Source organism: Bos grunniens, chromosome 17 (assembly GCF_055505025.1).
Source record: "Bos grunniens cultivar Pamir isolate PY7600 chromosome 17, Bosgru_T2T1.0, whole genome shotgun sequence".
NCBI lineage: Eukaryota > Metazoa > Chordata > Mammalia > Artiodactyla > Bovidae > Bos > Bos grunniens.
Window position 1 is genome coordinate 55,806,586 of NC_141181.1, and position 20,231 is coordinate 55,826,816.

The following is a 20,231-nucleotide window of genomic DNA, read 5'->3' on the forward strand; positions in this document are numbered from 1 at the left end:
TCTCATAGGGGCTCTTTCTCTCTGTTGATGATGTCCACATTTTGACTTCAGAGTTCCCATAGGGTCAATACACTGTAGAGTCACAATACTGCTAGGGAGTTCCAGTTTAAGTTAGAGTTACCTTTTTTTTTTTTTTTTTAAGATTTCTTTATTTTTGGTTGTATCTGGTCTTCACAGTTGCCTTCAGGCTTTCTTTAGTTGCGGTGAGCAGAGGCTGCTCCTCATCATGGTGTGTGGGCTTCTCACTTTGGTGGCCTCTCCTATGGTAGAATATAGGCTCTAGGTGCACAGGCTTCAGTAGTTGCGATTTGGGCTCTAGAGTGCAGACTCAGTAGTTGTGGTGCATGGACGTAGTTGCCGCGAGGCATTTGGGGTCTTCCCAGATCAGGGGTTGAACCCATGTCCCCTGTTTTGGCAGGTGGATTCTTAACCACTAGACCACCAGGAAATCCCTAGAGTCATGTTTTAGAAAAGGAATGCCAAGCTATTCATTTGTTATTGTGTAAATTAGTGACTTATTTTCTATTTTTAATAGGCTCCATTTTGTTCTCCCTCACTGTTCAACCACGTTCCTGTTAGAAGGCTACAAAAGGGCAGAAATATTGCCAGCAGAGGAGATAAACACATCCAAGGAAAATGTGTAGGCAGATCACTCGAAGTACCCTTTCTGTCTTTCAGGTGGCCACGGTGAAGTCCTGTTTGAGCAGGTCCGTGTGCCCAAAGAGAACATCATCCTGGGCCCCGGCCGGGGCTTTGAGATTGCCCAGGGCCGACTGGGTCCCGGCAGGATCCATCACTGCATGCGGCTGATTGGCTGCTCGGAGAGGGCGCTGGCGCTCGTGAAGGCCCGAGTAAGTACTTCTCTGCGCCTGTCTCTGGACCAGAACGACCCATCTGTCTTCCTTTCAGACTTCTAATCCTAACTGTTTCCTGAGAGCAGACTTAGCAGGTGAAGCAAGGTGATGTTCTTTACAAGAAGCTGTGTCCTTGTGTTTTCTCTGCCTCTTTTACTTTGCTAAAGTTTCAAATCCAGAGCAGAATGGGCCTTGCCCTGTCAAGGTGACCAGAAGGAAAAGGCCAGGCTCTGTGACAGCAGAGGGCAAGGTTCCAAGTCCACAGGGTCATGGTCTACTGATGACCATTTCTTCTATCAGTTCATCTTTAAAAATCAGGTAATAGAGAGAACTCAGGGCTCTAGCATCCAGCCCTGCACCATCCTCCTCCCCCAGCACATTTAAAACTTTATTCTTCTGTGACCCCTGGAAGGTTCTCCACACAAATGAAAGCTCTTGCTGGCAATGGTAATTCAAATCAGTGATACCAATTTTGCAAAGAAAACTGAAGGAACCTTTGAGCCCCCAAAATATCTCACAAGATACTGTCCAAAGAACAGAGATGGTCATGTGTGCATAGATCACTGAGCAAAGCTGAGATTCACACCGTTTTACTGTCCAATTTCTTTGTTTTATGTTTTTGTTTTTAGTTTTTTTTTTTTTTTTTTTAAAGAAAATGCTCTCTTTAAGGGCTCAGGTACAGTATCTAGTCTCATCCTGCAGAGCAGCTTGAGTGTACATGCCAGAAGTCTTCAGTTCAGTTCAGTCGCTCAGTCATGTCCGACTCTTTGCGACCCCATGAATCGCAGCACGCCAGGCCTCCTGTCCATCACCAACTCCCAGAGTTCACTCAAACTCATATCCATCGAGTCGGTGATGCCATCCAGCCATCTCATCCTCTGTCGTCCCCTTCTCCTCCTGCCCCCAATCCCTCCCAGCATCAGAGTCTTTTCCAATGAGTCAACTCTTCACATGAGGTGGCCAAAGTACTGGAGTTTCAGTTTTAGCATCATTCCTTCCAAAGAAATCCCAGGACTGACCTCCTTCAGAATGGACTGGTTGGATCTCCTTGCAGTCCAAGGGACTCTCAAGAGTCTTCTCCAACACCACAGTTCAAAAGCAGTCTTAGAAGGTTCCAAGTATTGATGTGGCCATCCCACTCATAGGACCTGATCATAAAGAGTAATTAGATTTGATACTAGGAGGTTCACCACAACCATGATTATAATACTTTGAAACAACCTGTGAGGCTAACAAGTAGAGCTTGGTCAAATAACCCTGGTTATGGGCATGCAGTGAAATTCCAAAGCAACGCTGTAGAAATCTGTTTCTTAATATATGTAAAGAGATAACCCTTAATTAAAAAAAAGCAGGCTACAAAAGCATTATAAAGAATATGATTCTATTTTTTTGTTAAAAAAATGCTTTTTTTTTTTTTGGTCTGAAAATGTATACTTTTCTGCCATTAGTAATATAATTGGTGTCATTATCTGTTTTTAGTTAAAAAAAAGGGGGCAGAGAAAAGATCCCTTAAGTTCTTCTGATTGATTGTAGTTTTCAAAGACTATAGAATCCCCATTGCAATAACAGTTGCCCACAAGAGGGCTCTGGCACCCAGACTTTGCTCCCAAGAGTTCCTCAGGATGTGAAGCAGGCCCTCTGTCAGCAGAGGGCGCCCTCCTGGCCTGTGTGAGGTGCCCACAGTCACTGCCTGGTTACCAGAGTAGCCCTGGGCCACAGGCGACTCAGATCAAGCTCTGTCCTGCTTGGAGGCCAGGCCTGCCCAGATGGGGCAGAATGGCTGGAGTAAAGGGGTTCCTGGAGATAATTTGTTCAGCCACCACATTGTCTAGCTTCCCCCATGCCCCCGCCCTCTCCTGTGCTTCTTCCACCCTCTCCTGTGCAGGGCAGTCCATGCCTCCTGTCCTGTCTCCTGTGTCCACAGGTGAAGTCCCGTGTGGCCTTTGGGAAGCCCCTTGTAGAGCAGGGCACGGTCCTGGCAGACATTGCCCTGTCCCGCGTGGAGATCGAGCAGGCCCGGCTGCTGGTGCTGAAAGCTGCCCATGTCATGGATGTGGTGGGAAATAAGGTAGGAGGCTGAGGGACCTCACAGAGGACAGGTCCAGAGGACACGGTGAGGGATGCCAGCCCAGAAATCTAGATGTTGACTCTTCCCTCCCCACTCAGCAAACCACAGAGAAAGCGCTTGGCTCCTTGACATAAATAACTTTGCCTCAATTCTTGTTGGAACTACCTGGGCAGCTTTTCAAAAACGGAAACAATACAATAAAGAGGACTGACCTTTCTGTTTTACTGACCCAGTGACCATCTGTCAGCAGGCCTGACAGGGCCATATGGCCCTGGCCTGAGCCACAGACCTGCCTGGTCTTCCAGGCATCAGGCAAACTGAGAATAAGCCAGGGAGTTAACCAGAGGAGAAGCTTTATTTTCAACATGACATTATTCCTTAAATGGCTCTTTCTGAGTGCCTCCTAACACCAGGCATGATGCCATGTCAATCCATCTCTCCATCCATCTCTCGGGAGAGATGTCTTCTCCATCTCTCTCCCGGGTCTCTAACCCTTAGCTCAGAGGCCTCGGTAGCAGGGGGTGACCCAGGCTCAAGTTCCTAGTTTCTTGGTCATCTAGTGCCAGGTATGAGGGCTCTCAGAGGCTTTGATTGAAATCCAAAACTCAGGGAAGATGCTTGTACTTCAATTCCCCAGAGTCCTGGCTGGCCTCATGCCACCTTTCCTTTGGAAACAGAGCTGGTTGTGACCCCAAATGCGGCTCAGGCCAGTCCCCACTCTGCATTGTGTGTGCAGTGATGCTGCCTGTCACCTGGGAAGATACCCCTTGTCTTTCCTTGACAAGGCAGCTTCCCACACCACACAGCATCCTAAGTCACTTTCCTTGTCACCCCCACTGCCTCTCCACCCATTGGTGCTGGGCAGGGTCCATGCACCAGGCAAGGCTTGTGGTCCAGCAGGACCTCAGATCTCTATTCTGAGCTGCTGTTTCTACTCCTCCCTGTGAAACTGATCAGTCTTCCACGCATTCCGCCCTGGGGTCTGCCCTCCTCACCACAACTCCTCTTCCTTGTAGGCTGCAGCTCTGGATATTGCCATGATTAAAATGGTGGCCCCATCCATGGCTTCCCGAGTGATTGATCGTGCTATTCAGGTGAGCACAGATGATGGATCACTGGTTCTTCTGAATCATTCACAAGATTCAAAATTCCTCTCCTTCAGCTGCCCAACCTCCTGTAAACTAACAGCCGCCCTTTGTTGCACACCCCCCATAATGACTGTCCTTTTCCTCCCCAGATACAACCCTATGAGGGGTCCTATTCCTGCTTCCATTTTGAATACATGGAAACAGAAGCACAGCAAAGTGATTTGTCCAAGGTCACTCAGCTTGCAAGGAGCTGAGCTCAGATTTTGGGGAACCTAGGTCCTTCTTACACCAGGCTCAGCCTCCTAACCACACAGAGATGCCTCCTTCCCAAATCTCAATCCATGGGCCCTAGAGAAGGACTTCCCAACAGCAGAAGTCAACTAGCAGAACAGACCTGGGGAGCCTGGTGTCCCTGGGACGGCTAGTGAGGCCCCACCTGGAGTCTTACAGAACACTGTTGTCACACAGGTGTCAGGGGACAGCTTTGCAATGTGGCTGTTCTGAGCTGTCCTCACATCTTAGGAGCAGGCACTTATTCGTGGGGCTCTCAGGGATGAGGGCTCACCCAGGGCTTCCTCCCCTCCTGCTCTGTGTCTTCCAGGCCTTTGGAGCAGCAGGGCTGAGCAGCAACTACCCACTGGCTCAGTTCTTCGCTGGGGCCCGAGCCCTGCGCTTTGCTGATGGCCCTGATGAGGTGCACCGAGCAGCAGTGGCCAAGATGGAGCTGAAGCACCACAGTTAGACCCGCAGGAGCCAGATTGTCCCCACCAGGCTTGTTGTGCCCAAATGTGAAAGGCCTGGTGTGTGTGCTCCGTGCACCCCTCCCGGCAGCTCTGTCCTGGGACCCTTGTGAAGTTGGCCTTGGTGGGTCCCCACAGAACACACTTCTGTAAGAAGCCTGGAGTTGCCTGTTTCAGGCAAGGAGGAAGAGGAGTAACCAAGAGCTGAGTGGGTTTTGGCACAGAGCCTGAAGAGCTGGTCTTCAGGCCAGGAGCTGGATGGGCAGCCGGGCCCCTTCTCTCTGGCTGTGGTGTGCAAAGGCTGTGGGCATCTGCATGAGTATTAGGAGACCTGCTGGGCCTGTGGTTGCTCCCAGGGCCTGCTGCTCTGGCCCTCCCCACCCCTTCTCTCAGCTGATGGCTGCAGCCTACAAGCCTGGGGTAGGAGAACTCCTGGGAAAAAGGAATGAAACCCAAATCATGAAGCCACTGCCATCTGATTTTCTTTGAATATCCAAAACACAGAACACTGAAATGTTAATTTAGAAAGAAACTTTGGAGACATGAAAGAATAAGAATGTATACTAAAGAGACATCATGAATGCTCTATATCGTATAAAAAGAATGGAGAATGAAGGCTATCACTTCAACCCCTGTTTCAGTAATGTCAGTTGCCTCCGCATATTTGAGTTTACACAAGATCCTGCCCAGTGCATCAGCCTCCCTGTACGCATGGAGGGCAAAGACGCAGTGACCCATAGTAGGTCCCAAACCAGCCACCTCAATGCTACTCATCTAAAGGTCAGCAAAAGACCATGGCATTCTGGTGTGTGAGGGCCATCCTCCATCGGCTCTGTAGTCAGAATATTTGTGGGGAGAGGAGGTGGTGGGAAATATGCCATTACAATCCAGAGAGCAGTACTTTTCCCACAGAGATAGGTGGACATACTTGCTCACTTGAGGTCTGAGTTCAAGGAATGGGTGCCCATGAGCCCAGGCAGTGGGTGGAGATAAGCCACTGGCTCTTAGGGCCTGGTCTGCTAATCTCATGATCTGGGATAATATGGCCAACAGTTGCCCGTTTCAGGTCAGACCACATTGGCAGGGATCACCCTTCACTGTCTGCTGCCTTGCAGACCTGGCCCCCTCAAGGAACTGCTTTACCAGAGAGAACACCCACCTGATGCTACAACCGCATGCCTTCAGGGTATTGGGGAGTCATGGGGGCTTGTGAAAATGCTCCTCAGATGTCCTTGCCTCAGTGGTCTGGGGAGGCAGGCCCTCCTCTACTGCTTGTTGTTCACAAAGACAGTTAAATTCAACTCCTCCCCCACAATGAATTGCTATCACACCAGCCGCACTGTCAAACCTTTTGAAAACTGGCAGGGTTCTAGCAGCCTGAATTCTTGCTTTGAGTCTTAGTAAGGAGGGGTTTGAAAAACGAAGTGCTCTGGCATGTGTATCACGTGACCCTCAGGTTTCTCTCATGGCCTCTGAAGTTAACCTTGCTTGTTAACTAGTGCAGCTGCAGGGATGAAAATAGAAGCTGTGGGGCGACCGCATGTCTCCCTCAGGTTCTGTGGGGAAAGGGGAAGCCCTGGGTGGGACAGTGAGCGTGCTTAAAGGATGTGACTCACAGAGATGCGGCCTCCAGCAGCCCCTTATCCAGGATCTCCCATCCTGTGAAATACCACTCACCACTGTCAACTGTACCCTTCCTCTTGGTTGGGCGCTAGTCTAGGCCTTGGGGAATGTGCAGGAAAACAAACTGGCCCAGTTGCTGACCCCCTGACCCCTGGTGCCCTGAAGGCGTGTGTTTGTAACCGCCCCAGGTGGGTGTTCTCTCAGGTAGGGGACGGTGGCGAGTATCTGAGATGGTGGTGGGTGATGTGGGTGCTCTAATAGGCACTGCTAGGGGGTGGGAGCTGGGGGCTCAAGAAGGGAAAACTCATTCCAGAAGAGGCATTTGAGCAAGACCTGCATGATAAGAATGGGCAAGGGTGCTTCAGAAGAAGGAACAGCAGATGCAGAGGCCCTGCATGGCAGTCCAGTGTGTCTGGGTGTGGAATACCAGAAGGTAGAAGGTGCTGGGCCATGTGAGACCTCAGGGCCTTTGGTGGGGAGTTTGGTGTTGATTCTAAATGTGACAAAACAGTAAGTTTAGGTCTTAGCGTGACACTTTGAGTTTTTAAAAGCTGCTTCTGCTCTCCAAAGTTCACCAGGATAAAGAAGGAATAAAGGAAGATTAGAGCTGGTTCAAAGTTCCCTAATGCTGCAGAGGGCTGCAAAAAAAAAAAAAAGTTAAAATTAAAAAAAAAAAAGAAGGAAAGGTGGAGGATGAGGGGCAGGGGTCTTAACGAGTTATGAACAAAAAATCTGAAGAATAAAGGAAATTTAACCTGGTCTTCATCTCTCTTTTTTCCCCTACCTTCAGCAAACAGCTGGCATTTTTGGTTGGCCAAATGTGCTAACTAATGTGGTGCTGTGACAGCATTGTGCTTCTCTGGAGTAGGAGTCCGTGTGTGGTTGTACATGCATGCTTGGGCATGAACAAGCTTGGCGGGTGATGAGGGTACCTGACCAGCTTTATCTGTGGCACACTTAATCTCTTGCCACCATCTCTATGTGGCCGGGTCTGCCTTCTTATTAGCCTGTCTTGGGTATGGGAACAAAATGTCATCATAACATACTGATTTTTTTTCACATCGACTTTCTGTCTCAAAGCAATTGGACACACAATTCCTCTGCTCATCTCTTGGCATCAGAGGCTAGATTCCCATTGGACTGAGCCCTCCCCAGTGGCCCCATGACAGTTGCAGGGCTCAGAGTTCCATCTAGAATGCCAGCTGTGATGGGGCGTCTAGCCCTCTCTTCCCATTCTCCCCCACCTCATGCTCCCTGCAGTTACGTGTGGTCCTGGCATCCACAGCTGCCTGTGTTCCTCCCAGCCTTGATTTCATATACTATCAGATAATTCCAGAATAATCCTAGAAAGGCTGTAAGAAAGAGACTGGATTCCAGAGAACTCCTCTGGTTGGGGCCCCTTTAGGAGAATGTCACTGGAAGTGATGTTGAAAGAATAGGCTCCTGCATTCTCTGGCAGCATCCCCATTCCAGAGTCCCCAGTGTTCATCTAAGAGGGGGCTCCTGAAACAGCCCAGAGCTTCTGAGTTCCCCAGGGATGCCTTGGGGAGGCCAGGGCTATGCTGCCGCTGGCCTCTCTGTAGTCCCAGGGAAACTGGGGGGCAAGCCCAGAGCTGAAGTTTTGGTTGAGCATCTCTGGGATCTCTGGATCAGTATTTATACTGCCCTCCATGGTGCCACGAGGCTACAGCCCTCTCCCCACCACTGAACTTGCCAACGCATGTAAGCATCACAGCAGAAAGACGGGAGAGTACCAGGCTCCAGCAACCAGGGGTCCAAACCTGTGACCATCTATTGGACAAATACTCTGGGAGCAGAGTTCTTTTAATCAAGATGGCTGAATAGAGAAATGATTTCAGGGAATTTTTATCAGTATTAGATAGATAACCTAGTGGTAAAGAGCTGTCACAGAAAAACGTAGACACTACAGTGTTAAGGACAAATATTAGTTATACTCTACTGCAGTAAGAATGAGGGCCCAGCATGAACTGACCTCAGCTTCCATTTGTACAGGGGGCATCTTAGGGAGAGAATGAAAGCAGGGAGGGGCAATGGTGGGGATTACACAGGGAAATTCCTGCTAAATCAACAGAAAGTGGGAAGATGGAGGGCACCAGTCCACATGAAATTTATCTGGGTTTGCTAACTGGCACTTAAAGAATCTAGGCTCCTAGCCTCCCACAGAGACAGGAAGGCAGGGTCCTATTTTGAAGCACTGGATGGAATAAACTGGCAGTAACTTCTGGCAGCCTTGAGTTTCCTCAGGCAGGCACATTCGCCAGGCTCCAGCCATCCTAGGGATGTGGCCTTGAGCTGCTAGAAACTGTATTAGTGTCTGTTCAGGTCTTCGGATGTGGTTGGGGGGGAGGGGGGAACCACATCATTCATACTGAGAGTCTGTAGTTTTTGTAGGCTGAGCATGAGGCCCAGTCAGCAAGAGTGCTTAGAGAAGCCTAGCAAGAGGCTAGTCAGGGAGAGGCTCTTTGTCAGTTAAGCTTCTGGATTCAAATGACCCTGGGTTTCAACCCTGCCTCTGTGACAGATGAGCTGGGTGATGATAGAGAAGATATTTTCATCTTATAGAGTTGGTTTTACCATTTGGAAAATGGGAGAGAACAGCATTCCTTCCTAGGACTGTTTGAAGGTAAAATGAGCTGACTCATGAAGATTAAATATGAAGCCTGTAGTACATACCAGTGTGTCATGTGGCTGGATTCTGGAGGGGGCTAAAGAGGAGGCTATGCTCAACTTGAGATACAGGCCTGTGGGGGTCCCACAAGACTAAGTACAGCTGGACCAGCCACGGCTGTAGCTCTCCCACAGGCTAATGTGCAGAGGAGTGAACCTGGGGATCTGGTTTAGTGCCAAGTGTGACTCAGCAGACCTGTCTTCCTAATGTGCTAACAGTTACTGCTGTTTGTTTGGGGACCCCATCTGGAGAAGCAGAGTGAGGAGAATGGCTAGACTCCCCTCACTTCATCACGTGGATACAGTAATAGCTACTAGGTATGGGCTAATGCTTGTGGTAAAAAAAAACCTGCCTCCCAATGCAGGAGACGCAAGAGATGGGAGTTCAATCCCTGGGTTGGGAAAATCCCCTGGAGGAGGGCATGGCAACCCATTCCAGTATTCTTGCCTGGGAAATCCCATGGGCAGAGGAGTCTGGTGGGCTACAGTCCATAGAGTCATAAAGTCGGACACAACTGACATGACTTAGCACAGCACTTTTAGTACCTACCAGGTAGAAGGCAATGGCACCCCACTCCAGTACTCTTGCCTGGAAAATCCCATGGATGGAGGAGCCTGGTAGGCTGCAGTCCATGTGGTCTCGAAGAGTCGGGCACGACTGAGCGACTTCACTTTCACTTTCATGCATTGGAGAAGGAAATGGCAACCCACTCCAGTGTTCCTACCTGGAGAATCCCAGGGACTGGGGAGCCTGGTGGGCTGCCGTCTATGGGGTCGCACAGAGTCGGACACGACTGAAGCGACTTAGCAGCAGTAGCAGGTGCCAAGAACTGCACATGTTAACAACTGGCAAATAATTTTTTATGCCCATTTTAGAGGTGAGGAGACTGAGGTTCAAAGAGGTTTAATGACTTGCCTGAGTCTGAGTGAACTTCAGGAGTTGGTGATGGACAGGGAGGCCTGGCTTGCTGCAATTCATGGGGTCGCAAAGAGTCGGACACAACTGAGTGACTGAATTGAACTGAACTGAAGATCACACAGCTAGTCAGTGAATTCAAACTTAAATCACAAGACTGCAGAGCTCTTTCCACTCAGAGGCATGGATTTTTACCATCTCTGAGAGGCTTCCTGAGAGGTGCTGGCTGCCTCACCTGGGGGAGGAGGAAGAAGAAAAAGCAGCCCCAGGCAGCCAACCAGAGCATGTACTGCCATGAATAAAATATGTGAGTCTGTTTCCAAAGCTGGGGAATCTTGGGGGTACCTCCTTACTGCCTAGGGGGCAGCCCCTGTGGGAACATCTGCATTAGGCCTGAAGGTAGGGCATGGAGTGCTGATGGCCTGTCATCAGAGTGTGTGTGCATGTGTGCACATAGAAAATAAAGAGGGCAGCCTATGCACAGGCTGGACCACTTTTTTTCCTTTTGCTCCTGAGAGAGAATGTCTTCTTGTTTAACTATTGCTCTGAATTACTCCCCTTCCCCCATACACAGTTTGCAAAACAGAAAACTCCCTCCATTTGATAGTGTCAGTATCCCAGCATTGGGACTAAACAACCAAACATCTAAAATCTCACCATTCAATGACCCTGAAGGACATCTCAGTTACCACTGTTTTTAGAGAACGGGTGGAACCTGAAAACACTGTTGGGCCCTAACAATAAAATGCTTTGGAATATTTCAAAGCTAAGACTTTGTGTAACTTCTTAGAGGAAGTGAATGACTGTTTCTTACCCAATTCGGAGCTTCTCCCAATGATCTCGGCATGGTGGGAGGATAATGTTTATTTATGTCAAAGTGTTCACGTCTCTTCCTTCTGTAGCATCCTCAAAAGATGTTACATTTTGCTTGCTTAGATCCTCTCCCTGCTTCATTCCTCTTCCCTCTAAGGATACTTTGCTTTTGTCAGTGTCATTCCTGGCAGTGAGTCCACACAGACAAGGGGCAATGGAGAATAACAGAGAAAGTTGTACCTAGAGAAAAAGATTAAAAAAAAAAAAATTAGACCAAAGACTTACAGAAGAGCAAGAAAACATATTGAAAGTAAAGTGGAAGAAAGAGTCAACACATATTGTCAAGGAGAAATCTAGGTTGAAAGTTAAATTGTACTTAATGTCTTGGACAGACTGAGCCACATGGAGTCACAGCTATATTAGGGTTTCAGCACATGCAGTTAATCTTGAGCTGCAGTATACGGTTGACCTTGAACTGAAAATTGGTGAAAGCAGCTAAGAGAAGCTAGGTGTGATTACTGAAGACTTCCCCAGAAGATGGGGTTTGGGTTGAATCTTGGTAGGAAAGATTTCCTTAAGCAGAGATAGTTGGATGGGCCTGGGGAAGAAGGGCCCCTAAAACTAGGGGGCCATGGTGAGAAAACTGCTAGTGGGGTATGGTGAGCACCACAGACGAACAAACCAGAATAAAAGAACCTATGACCCAACGTGTGTGCTAAACTGATACACACAACAACTGTGCACACCAGTGGGAACCCAGCATGACCTTGTATAGGCTATAATATGATTTGAATGAGTGACAGTAAGGTCCTGTCTAAGATCACACAGCTGGTTGGTGCCTGGCTCCCATTTTCAGTTTCTTTCCGTTTTAATACGATTTTTCTTCTTTTAGACAAAAAGCCACAGAGTGGATGACTTTCAGATATGCTAAAAACTCATCCCCTGGAATGAGGAAAGTCTGATGCTACTAACAATGTTTATTATTCATGGAAGGGAATGCCTGTTTATATGGATCTGTGAAAAACTGCCCTTAGGGGTCATGTCTAATTTTATTTGAACTAACTTTAAAATTAGAGCACAATACTAGTTTTATTATCATCTTTTAATCACGTCACAAACAGTAATCCTTCAGCATCAAAGACCAGCAAATCTGGCAGCACAGGCTTTTAATTGAAAAAAAAGGACAAATGTTAATCTGCTTTTGTTTCTGGAGGAGGGTCATTATTCAATGTCAGATCCCTACTGCTAGTTGAATAAAAAATATTTCAGAAGAAGTCAGAATAGATTTTTAAATTTTTATTTTTAAATGTCCTGTGAGGACTCATAAAATAAAACAGGCCCCAGATGTTGCCAGTATACTGTATTCACAATCAGAGCTTTTGATTAACTTGGTCTCCCCCCTCCTTTTTTTTTTTTTTTTAATTTGCTTTCTATACTTTTAATTGAGGATACAGAGATGAAAAAGACTGTTCTTGTGGGAAAACTGTCTTCCAAACTCAACCTCTGAAAAGAGCACAGTCTTTCTTCTCTCCCAGTTACTGCATTGTGTAACCTGAGGCAAAACTACTCAACTCTTTGTGCCTTAGTTTCCTCACTTGTAAATGAAGATAGAGTGGTAGCTACCTCAAAAGCCTGTTGTGCAGGTGAAATAAACTAATCTATATAAAGTACTGAGAAGAGCGTCTGGTGCACAGTTAAGTACTGTATGTGCTAACTGTTCTGCTGATTTGTTGTCTCCATCACTATCATAGCTCTAATAACCTCAAAGATCAACTGGATTGAAGATCTGATGTTGAAGTCATTGGCAGAGAAAGCCCAAAAGATTAAATGTAAAAGAAGGCAGGTTGGTCTTAAAGAGCCAAGAAAATTTGGCACAGAGATTGATGGAGAGAATGACAACCCTAATGAGGCCAAGTTGCAGAGGATCTGCACAAAAATCCTTTATTTTATAAAGTCATTATTGATTGATAGGAAATAGATTTGAATCAAATCCTTTTTGGAGCTTATCATTAAGTAGGCACCCCCAAAAGTATGTGTGAGAGTAGACTTTAAATTCAGGTTTATTTTATTTTGGAAGAGAAGCTCATGCTTTGTTAGTTTGGATTGAATGCAACAAACTAAATCTGAAGAAAAAGAAGATAATGAATACTTTTAAAGCACTTACCACATCCAACCACTGCTCTAAGAAACATGTTATTTCATTTTATCTTAACAATGGTATGGGATATGTCCTGTTAACCTGTTTTATAGGTGAAGAAAGTGAAGCTAAATGAGATTAACTCACATGGTTGAAGTCACTTAATTAGTAAATTAGAGCTAGTATTCAAATACAGGTCTGATCCAAAAGCCAATGAAAATGCCACTCTACAACCACACCCAAGGGAAAAGACTCCTCCTCATAACTACCTTGGGTAGGTTTACCAGCAACAACCAGGTCTCCTGTGGGCACTTCTTCCTGAATGCTTTCAGACTGCTTTTGTAATTTATCCCCAGCTCTGACTTCTGGCTCCTCCAACTGCCTACTCAAAAAGTCCAGGTGGATAGCTGATGTGCATCTCAAACTCAACACGTACAAAAGCGGAACTCTTGGTTCTAGGACCTCCACCCAAACATGTTTCTCCGGCCTCTTCCCTTTAGGAAATGGCAACTCCATTCTTAGGAGTTTTAGCCCTGCACAAAGGAATTATCCCAGACTTCTCCTTTTTCCCCTTCTACCCACATCAAGTCCATTTACAAATCCTCTATAAAATATTCCTTAAATGTCACAGAAAACAAAATAAATTCTATAAAACCCCCCATATTACACAGTGAGTTCAGTTTTCAGCAAGAAATTTTTATATTTAAATATTAAGAATTTTAGTTTTAAATCTTTCAGTAAAATCAACAAAAGATGATCAGGTCAATTTTACCTTCATACCTATTACCAGTAGTTACAAAACTTTATCAATAGTCACAGAAATATTTATAAATGAAATATAAAGCCTTTCCCACCTCTCAGATTTATCTTATCACTTATGTCCAATTTTCAAAAACTATTCAAACAGAATTCAAGCGTAATGATATTCCATTATGGGAGAAAATCCATGGCAAGATTTTTTTTTCTTAAAAATATCTCCTAAATGTTCAAACACAGAAATGTAGAAGAGCAGGGTTTAGATTTGGGGGACAGCAGCTAAGTGATAAGGTTATCTCCCATGGGACATTCCACCAGTAAATTTGGGCATTTGTTGATGAAAATACTTCTCACATCTTGTCTCACTAAGATTATATGTCATCTGATGGTTGCCATGAAAATAGCAGTAACACTAACAAGGATTAGCTCAGGGTTTTACCACAGAATACAGAATTATTTTCTGTGAAGTCACTTGGGAATCAATGCAGATACAATGTTGGCATAAAAAGCTGATGAAACTTAAGTAGGGGAGTCCAAACTCTTTCTCCAAATCAGAGCCAATCCATTCCTTACCCTGATAATACCTACAGCTTCATCATTTAAGCTCTGAGCCTCCTCAAACCTCATATCCTCCACAGATCCTTTCCTAATAAATTCTAGCTCTCAGTTCTTGCTTATGTCTCTCAATTCATATTTTTAAAATAGCCTTCATATTATAATTTAATAATCTAATGATAGTGTCTTGCATGGTTCTCCAGAAGTAAACTGAATAAATAGTCTCTGAGTGTGTACCTTGTGCCAGTATTAAGTGCTATCATGTGAATTATTTCCTTAAGTCCTCATAATGATACCTTTTAAGCAGGTATTATTAATCCACTATTTAGATGAGGAAACTGAACTTTGGAGAGGTTAAGTGATTTTCCCAGTACAAGTTGTTTCCTCAAAACAATCACTTGTGCTTGATTGTAGGCTATTCAAGGTAAGGGTGGCTCACCTCTTGCCACTTCTCTAGGATTCAGAAAGGGCTTGGCTCACAATAGACAAAAATGACTTAAAGAAAATCAACAGTGAAAAAAATAAAAAGAACTATACCTGATGTAAGCAAGTGAGAGGAAGACTGTTGGGTTTGTTTGTTTTTGTTGAAGAAATAAAATATACTGAAAAAGATAACAATGTCTACTTACTATTTTGAAAAAGTTAATTTAAAAAATCTTATGTAAAGTTGTAACTATGAACATACCATTTGGTCATAATTAGTTGTGAGATATGTTGCAAATCATTTGTTATTACTAATAAAGTAATGAAGTAAATATTTCATTTCTTCAAAAAATTTAAGTAGTAACAAAATTAAAAATATTTACTCACTATATTTTCTTGACTAGAAGAGAAAAGGTATTAGAGCTAGACCTCTGGGCAAAGTAAACATACGTCTTGAAGGAAAAAAGGTTAAGAACCAAAAAATATTGGGAAAGGGATCACCTATGACTAGACTCCTTTCCTAACTAGATGAACATAAGTAACTCACGTAAGCAATCTGGCCTTCAAACACATGGGACAAACTAACTCTACCCACCACCAGACCATCCTTCAGGGGGAATTAGATGTTACTTTGTGTTCTGAGTTGGCATCTGCTCTATTCTCTTGTTTCTCCAAGGATGGTGAAGGAGCAAAAGGAGCTTACTGCTTCTGGAAACTGCCTAGTGTGATGGCTTTGTGAAAATGAAATCAATAAGCTTTGAAGTTGACACAGCTGCCTCCTTCTCAGAAAAATGGAAGGTCAAGGGATGAGTCTCTTAAAAGATTAAGCTTAAAAAGACAGAAATCTATCATGTAAACCTGGCTGCAAAAAAATGTCTTTATGATTTTAAACAAAGAAAGTTGTGAATGTCCACTTCTCAGGAAGAGTTAAGAGATTAAAGGCATATCTCACTTTCTCAGCATTAAAATATAATAAAAACCCATTTCCTACTTCTCCAATGTGTTGGAAAATCGATTAGGTAATGTCTGCGAAGGCTTTCAGGTATAACATGTTATCTCACTGCTAAGTGTTATTCTATTTAAACTTGTTTCTGCTTCCTTTCTGGAAACTCCCATGTCTATCTGGGATGCAGTGATGGAGATTATTAATTACCTGCAGTCTTATAAGCCTGAAAATTCTGAGGAGCAGGAAAGTTTAAAAAGATAGAAATGAAAATTTGGGCACATTCAGACAGAGGCTCATTTAAATGTCAAAATAATTATTCCAAATCAAAAAGAATCAAAATAACCTGTCACCTCACAGCTCCTAAGGGGAAGAGAAGGTGCTTTGTAAAGTCAAAATGATCATAATCATTAATACACTTAACATACTAAGGAAGAGCAAAAATACAAAAAGGCAACAATTTCAAATAATGTGGTGTGTATATGTGTACTCAGTCATGTCCAACTCTATGACCCCATAGACTGTAATGGCATGGGAATGTAATGGCCAGAGAGGAACGAGAGATCAAATTGCCAACATCCGTTGGATCATCAAAAAAGCATGAGAGTTCCAGAAAAACATCTGCTTTATTGACTACACCAAAGCCTTTGATTGTGTGGATCACAACAAACTGTGGAAAATTCTTCAAGAGATGGGAATACCAGACCACCTGACCTGCCTCTTGAGAAATCTGTAGGCAGGTCAAGAAGCCACAGTTAGAACTGGACATGGAAAAACAGACTGGTTCGAAGTCAGGAAAGGAGTACGTCAAGGCTGAATATTGTCACCCTGCTTATTTGACTTATATGCAGAGTACATCATGAGAAATGCTGGGCTACATGAAGCACAAGCTGGAATCAAGATTGCCGGGAGAAATATCAATAACCTCAGATATGCAGATGACACCACCCTTATAGCAGAAAGTGAAGAAGAACTAAAGAGACTCTTGATAAAAGTGAAAGAGAAGAGTGAAAAAGCTGGCTTAAAACATAATGTTCAAAAAACTAAGATCATGGCTTCAGTCCCATCACTTCATGGCAAATATATGGGGAAACAATGCAAACAGTGACAGACTTTATTTTGGGGGGCTCCAAAATCACTGCAGATGGTGACTGCAGCCATGAAATTAAAAGACGCTTGCTCCTTGGAAGAAAAGTTATGACCAACTTAGCATATTAAAAAGCAGAGACATTACTTTGCCAACAAAGGTCCATCTAATCAAAGCTATGGTTTTTCCAATAGTTATATATGGATGTGAGAGTTGGACTATAAAGAAAGCTGAACACCGAAGAATTGATGCTTTTGAACTGTGGTGTTGGAAAAGACTCTTGAGAGTCCCTTGGACTGCAAGGAGATCCAACCAGTCCATCCTAAAGGAAATCAACCCTGAATATTCATTGGAAGGACTGATGTTGAAGCTGAAACTCCAATATTTTTGCCACCTGATGTGAAGAACTGACTCATTGGAAGATCCTGATGCTGGGAAAGATTGACAGCCAGAGGAGAAGGGGATGACAGAGAATGAGATGGTTGGATGGCATCATTGACTCGATAAACATGAGTTTGAGTAAGCTCTGGGAGTTGGTGATGGACAGGGAAGCCTGGCATGCTACAGTCCATGGGGTTGAAAAGAGTCAGACACGACTGAGCTACTGAACTGAACTGAACTGGACAATAATACATCAGGCTCCCCTGTCCATAGGGTTCTCCAGGCAAGAATACTGGAGTGGGTTGCCATTTCCTCCTCTATGGGATCATCCCAACCCAGGGAACAAACTCAAATCTCCTGCGTTTCCTGCACTGCAGGCAGATTCTCTCCTGCTGAGCTACTGGGGAACCCCAAATAATGTGTTAATCCAACACTATTCCAACACACAGTTACTGAACATCCACCACAGCCAAGGCAAGATTTTAGGCATTGATTAGGATTCAGCCCTGCACAAAACAGGTGAATGAACAAACACATTTCACATTTGCTAAAGTGAAAACAACATAGAAGCACATATATTAAAACATTCAGTTGACTGAATTTAAGCTCTGGAAAGTGAATCCTGAAATAAAGCACACTGAATCAATGTCTTTATTAATTTGATCATGGTTAATTGATGTTTCTATACAATGAGGTTCAACAGTTCTAAGCTTTCCAGTCAATCAGCCATAATCACTACACAAACCCATATGAATTGTAAAGCATTAGACTGCATGAAAGAAATACAGTTCCATATAAACTTTAGGAAAACAACAAGGAAATTGCTTACTGATTCTATAGTTTGTTCCCACACTGAACAAAGTGTAGCTAGTTTACACTGTAGAAGAATTAAACTTGTGGGGGTGGGGGAGCTCAAGAGAATATATATTATACTTAATAGCTGCTTCATGTCATTGTATGGCAGAAACCAACACATTGTAAAGCAATTATCTTCCCAATTAAAAGTAAATTTAAATTAAAAAAAATAAGAATTAAACTAGGATAAAGGCTATCTTGCTGATTATGGAGTAAATTCACAGAGGTCCTGAATCCTCTTCCAAGTGTAGAACTTCTGATCCATTAATTTAACTGCTAGGAATCTATCTTCAGGAATAATCAGAGAAGCCAGCAGTTTTATGTACCTGGCAATTCCCTATGTGTATATCCTACAGAAATGTGTGTTAATGTCTACCAGAATGGATTGTTCATAACAGCATGATTTGTTAACTAAAACCTAGAAACAACCATTTCCAGACAAATAGGTATGTTGGGGGAGTTTGTAATTTCCTCAGTCTGTCTCGTCACAGCAAAAATTTGAAGGGACAGACAGACCAGCGTTACAGCCCTTGGACAGACTAGTGTTACAGCTTTATGTTACAGCTCAGTTTTATTTAGAAAGTAAAGGAAAATACATTCTCGAGGCATGAGGCATGAGGGCATGCCGACCCAAAAGACGCGAAGAGAAGAGAGGCCCCCAGCCCAATTGTGGCTTCTCTTTTTATACATTTTTTCTCCTCCCCCTGGACCTGCCCTGTGTAAACTGGGCTAGCCAGGAATGCTGTTTGTTTTACCTGAGGCCCCCACTCTGGTCCTTGGACTTTCCTTTGTTCTAGTTTTGTGGGCTTTTGCCTTCCTTTTCTTTTAGCCACTGCCATTCTGGAATCCTTTTTCCTATTCTAACTACCAACATTCCCCCCTCAAGAGATGGGAGGCCCAATTCTTTGGGAATAGGGGCGTTGAGGTCTTTCTGGCTACTTCCTGCTGAACTGGGACAGTGAGGGGCACTGGGCCTCCCCCTCTTGCTAGTCTCAGGCCTCAGAGTCCTTATAGCAGTGTCCATCTAAGGGTGAGTGATATTTTCTCTGGTGCACTATAGGTTTATATATCCTTGTTGAACTGTCACTGCATGTTGTAGCTTGTTGACCTGGACAGAGACAAAATGGGGTAGACAGTTAATAATATATGGAACAATCATAAGCAGCATCAATATGTGATGACGGGGACTAGTAGGGGCATTCAGTTCAGTTGCTCAGTTGTGTCTAACTCTTTGCGACCCCATGGACTACAGCATGCCAGGCCTCCCTGTTCATCACCAACTCAAGCTCATGTCCATTGAGTTGGTGATACCATCCAACCATCTCATCCTGTCATCCCCTTCTCCTCCCACCTTCAATCTTTCCCAGAATCAGGGTTTTTTCAAATGAGTCAGCTCTTTGCATCAGGTGGCCAAAGTATTGGAGTTTCAGCTTCAGCATCAGTCCTTCCAATGAATATTCAGGACTCATCTCCTTTAGGATGGACTGGTTGGATCTCCTTGCAGTCCAAGGGACTCTCAAGAGTCTTCTCCAACACCACAGTTCAAAAGCATCAATTCTTCAGTGCTCACCTTTCTTTATGGTCCAACTCTCACATCCATACATGACTACTGGAAAAACCATAGCTTTGACTAGATGGACCTTGTTGGCAAAGTAATGTCTCCACTTTTTAATATGCTGTCTAGGTTGGTCATAACTTTTCTTCCAAGGAGCAAGCGTTTTTTAATTTCATGGCTGCAGTTACCATCTGAAGTGATTTTAGAGACCAAAAAATAAAGTCTGTCACTGTTTGCATTGTCTCCCCATCTATTTGCCATGAAGTGATGGGACCAGATGCCATGATCTTAGTTTTCTGAATGTTGAGTTTTAAGCTTTTTCACTCTCCTCTTTCACTTTCATCAAGAGTCTCTTTAGTTCTTCTTCACTTTCTGCTATAAGGGTGGTGTCATCTGCATATCTGAGGTTATTGATATTTCTCCCAGCAATCTTGATTCCAGCTTGTGCTTCATGTAGCCCAGCATTTCTCATGATGTACTCTGCATATCAGTTAAATAAGCAGGGTGACAATATACAGCCTTGACATACTCCTTTCCCGATTTGCAACCAGTCTGCTGTTTCCTGTCCAGTTCTAACTGTTGCTTCCTTACCTGCATACAGATTTCTCAACAGGCAGGTCAGGTGGTCTGGTATTCCCATCTCTTGAAGAATTTTCCACAGTTTGTTGTGATCCACACAATCAAAGGCTTTGGTGTGGTCAATAAAGCAGAAATAGATGTTTTTCTGGAACTCTCTTACTTTTTCGATG

The 20,231-nt window shown here is 44.4% G+C and overlaps 1 protein-coding gene and 1 long non-coding RNA gene across 19 annotated transcripts in view; one reads left to right on the top strand and one right to left on the bottom strand.

Moving 5' to 3' along the window:
* LOC147355456 (acyl-CoA dehydrogenase family member 10) overlaps positions 1–7,132 on the top strand; it is a 48,388-nt gene extending 41,256 nt beyond the window's left edge. For all 11 annotated transcript variants that reach the window (XR_015144506.1, XM_086347807.1, XM_086347815.1 and 8 more), the window contains 4 exons: positions 679–851; positions 2,779–2,922; positions 3,939–4,016; positions 4,612–7,132. Coding sequence is in view for 10 of the 11 variants with exons in the window: in XM_086347807.1 (XP_086203933.1) it covers positions 679–851; positions 2,779–2,922; positions 3,939–4,016; positions 4,612–4,752 (536 nt within the window). In the remaining variant the exon portion in view is untranslated. The remainder of the gene's footprint in view (positions 1–678; positions 852–2,778; positions 2,923–3,938; positions 4,017–4,611) is intronic.
* Positions 1–20,231, bottom strand: part of LOC147355457 (uncharacterized) — a 71,911-nt gene that overhangs the window by 30,176 nt on the left and 21,504 nt on the right. For 4 of the 8 annotated variants that reach the window (XR_015144516.1, XR_015144515.1, XR_015144517.1 and 1 more), the window contains one exon: positions 10,792–11,030. This is a non-coding gene — a long non-coding RNA (uncharacterized LOC147355457). Of the gene's footprint in view, positions 1–122; positions 2,003–10,791; positions 11,031–12,954; positions 13,030–17,700; positions 19,036–20,231 lie in introns of those variants that run through there. The other 4 variants (XR_015144522.1, XR_015144518.1, XR_015144519.1 and 1 more) reach the window with 4 other exon arrangements.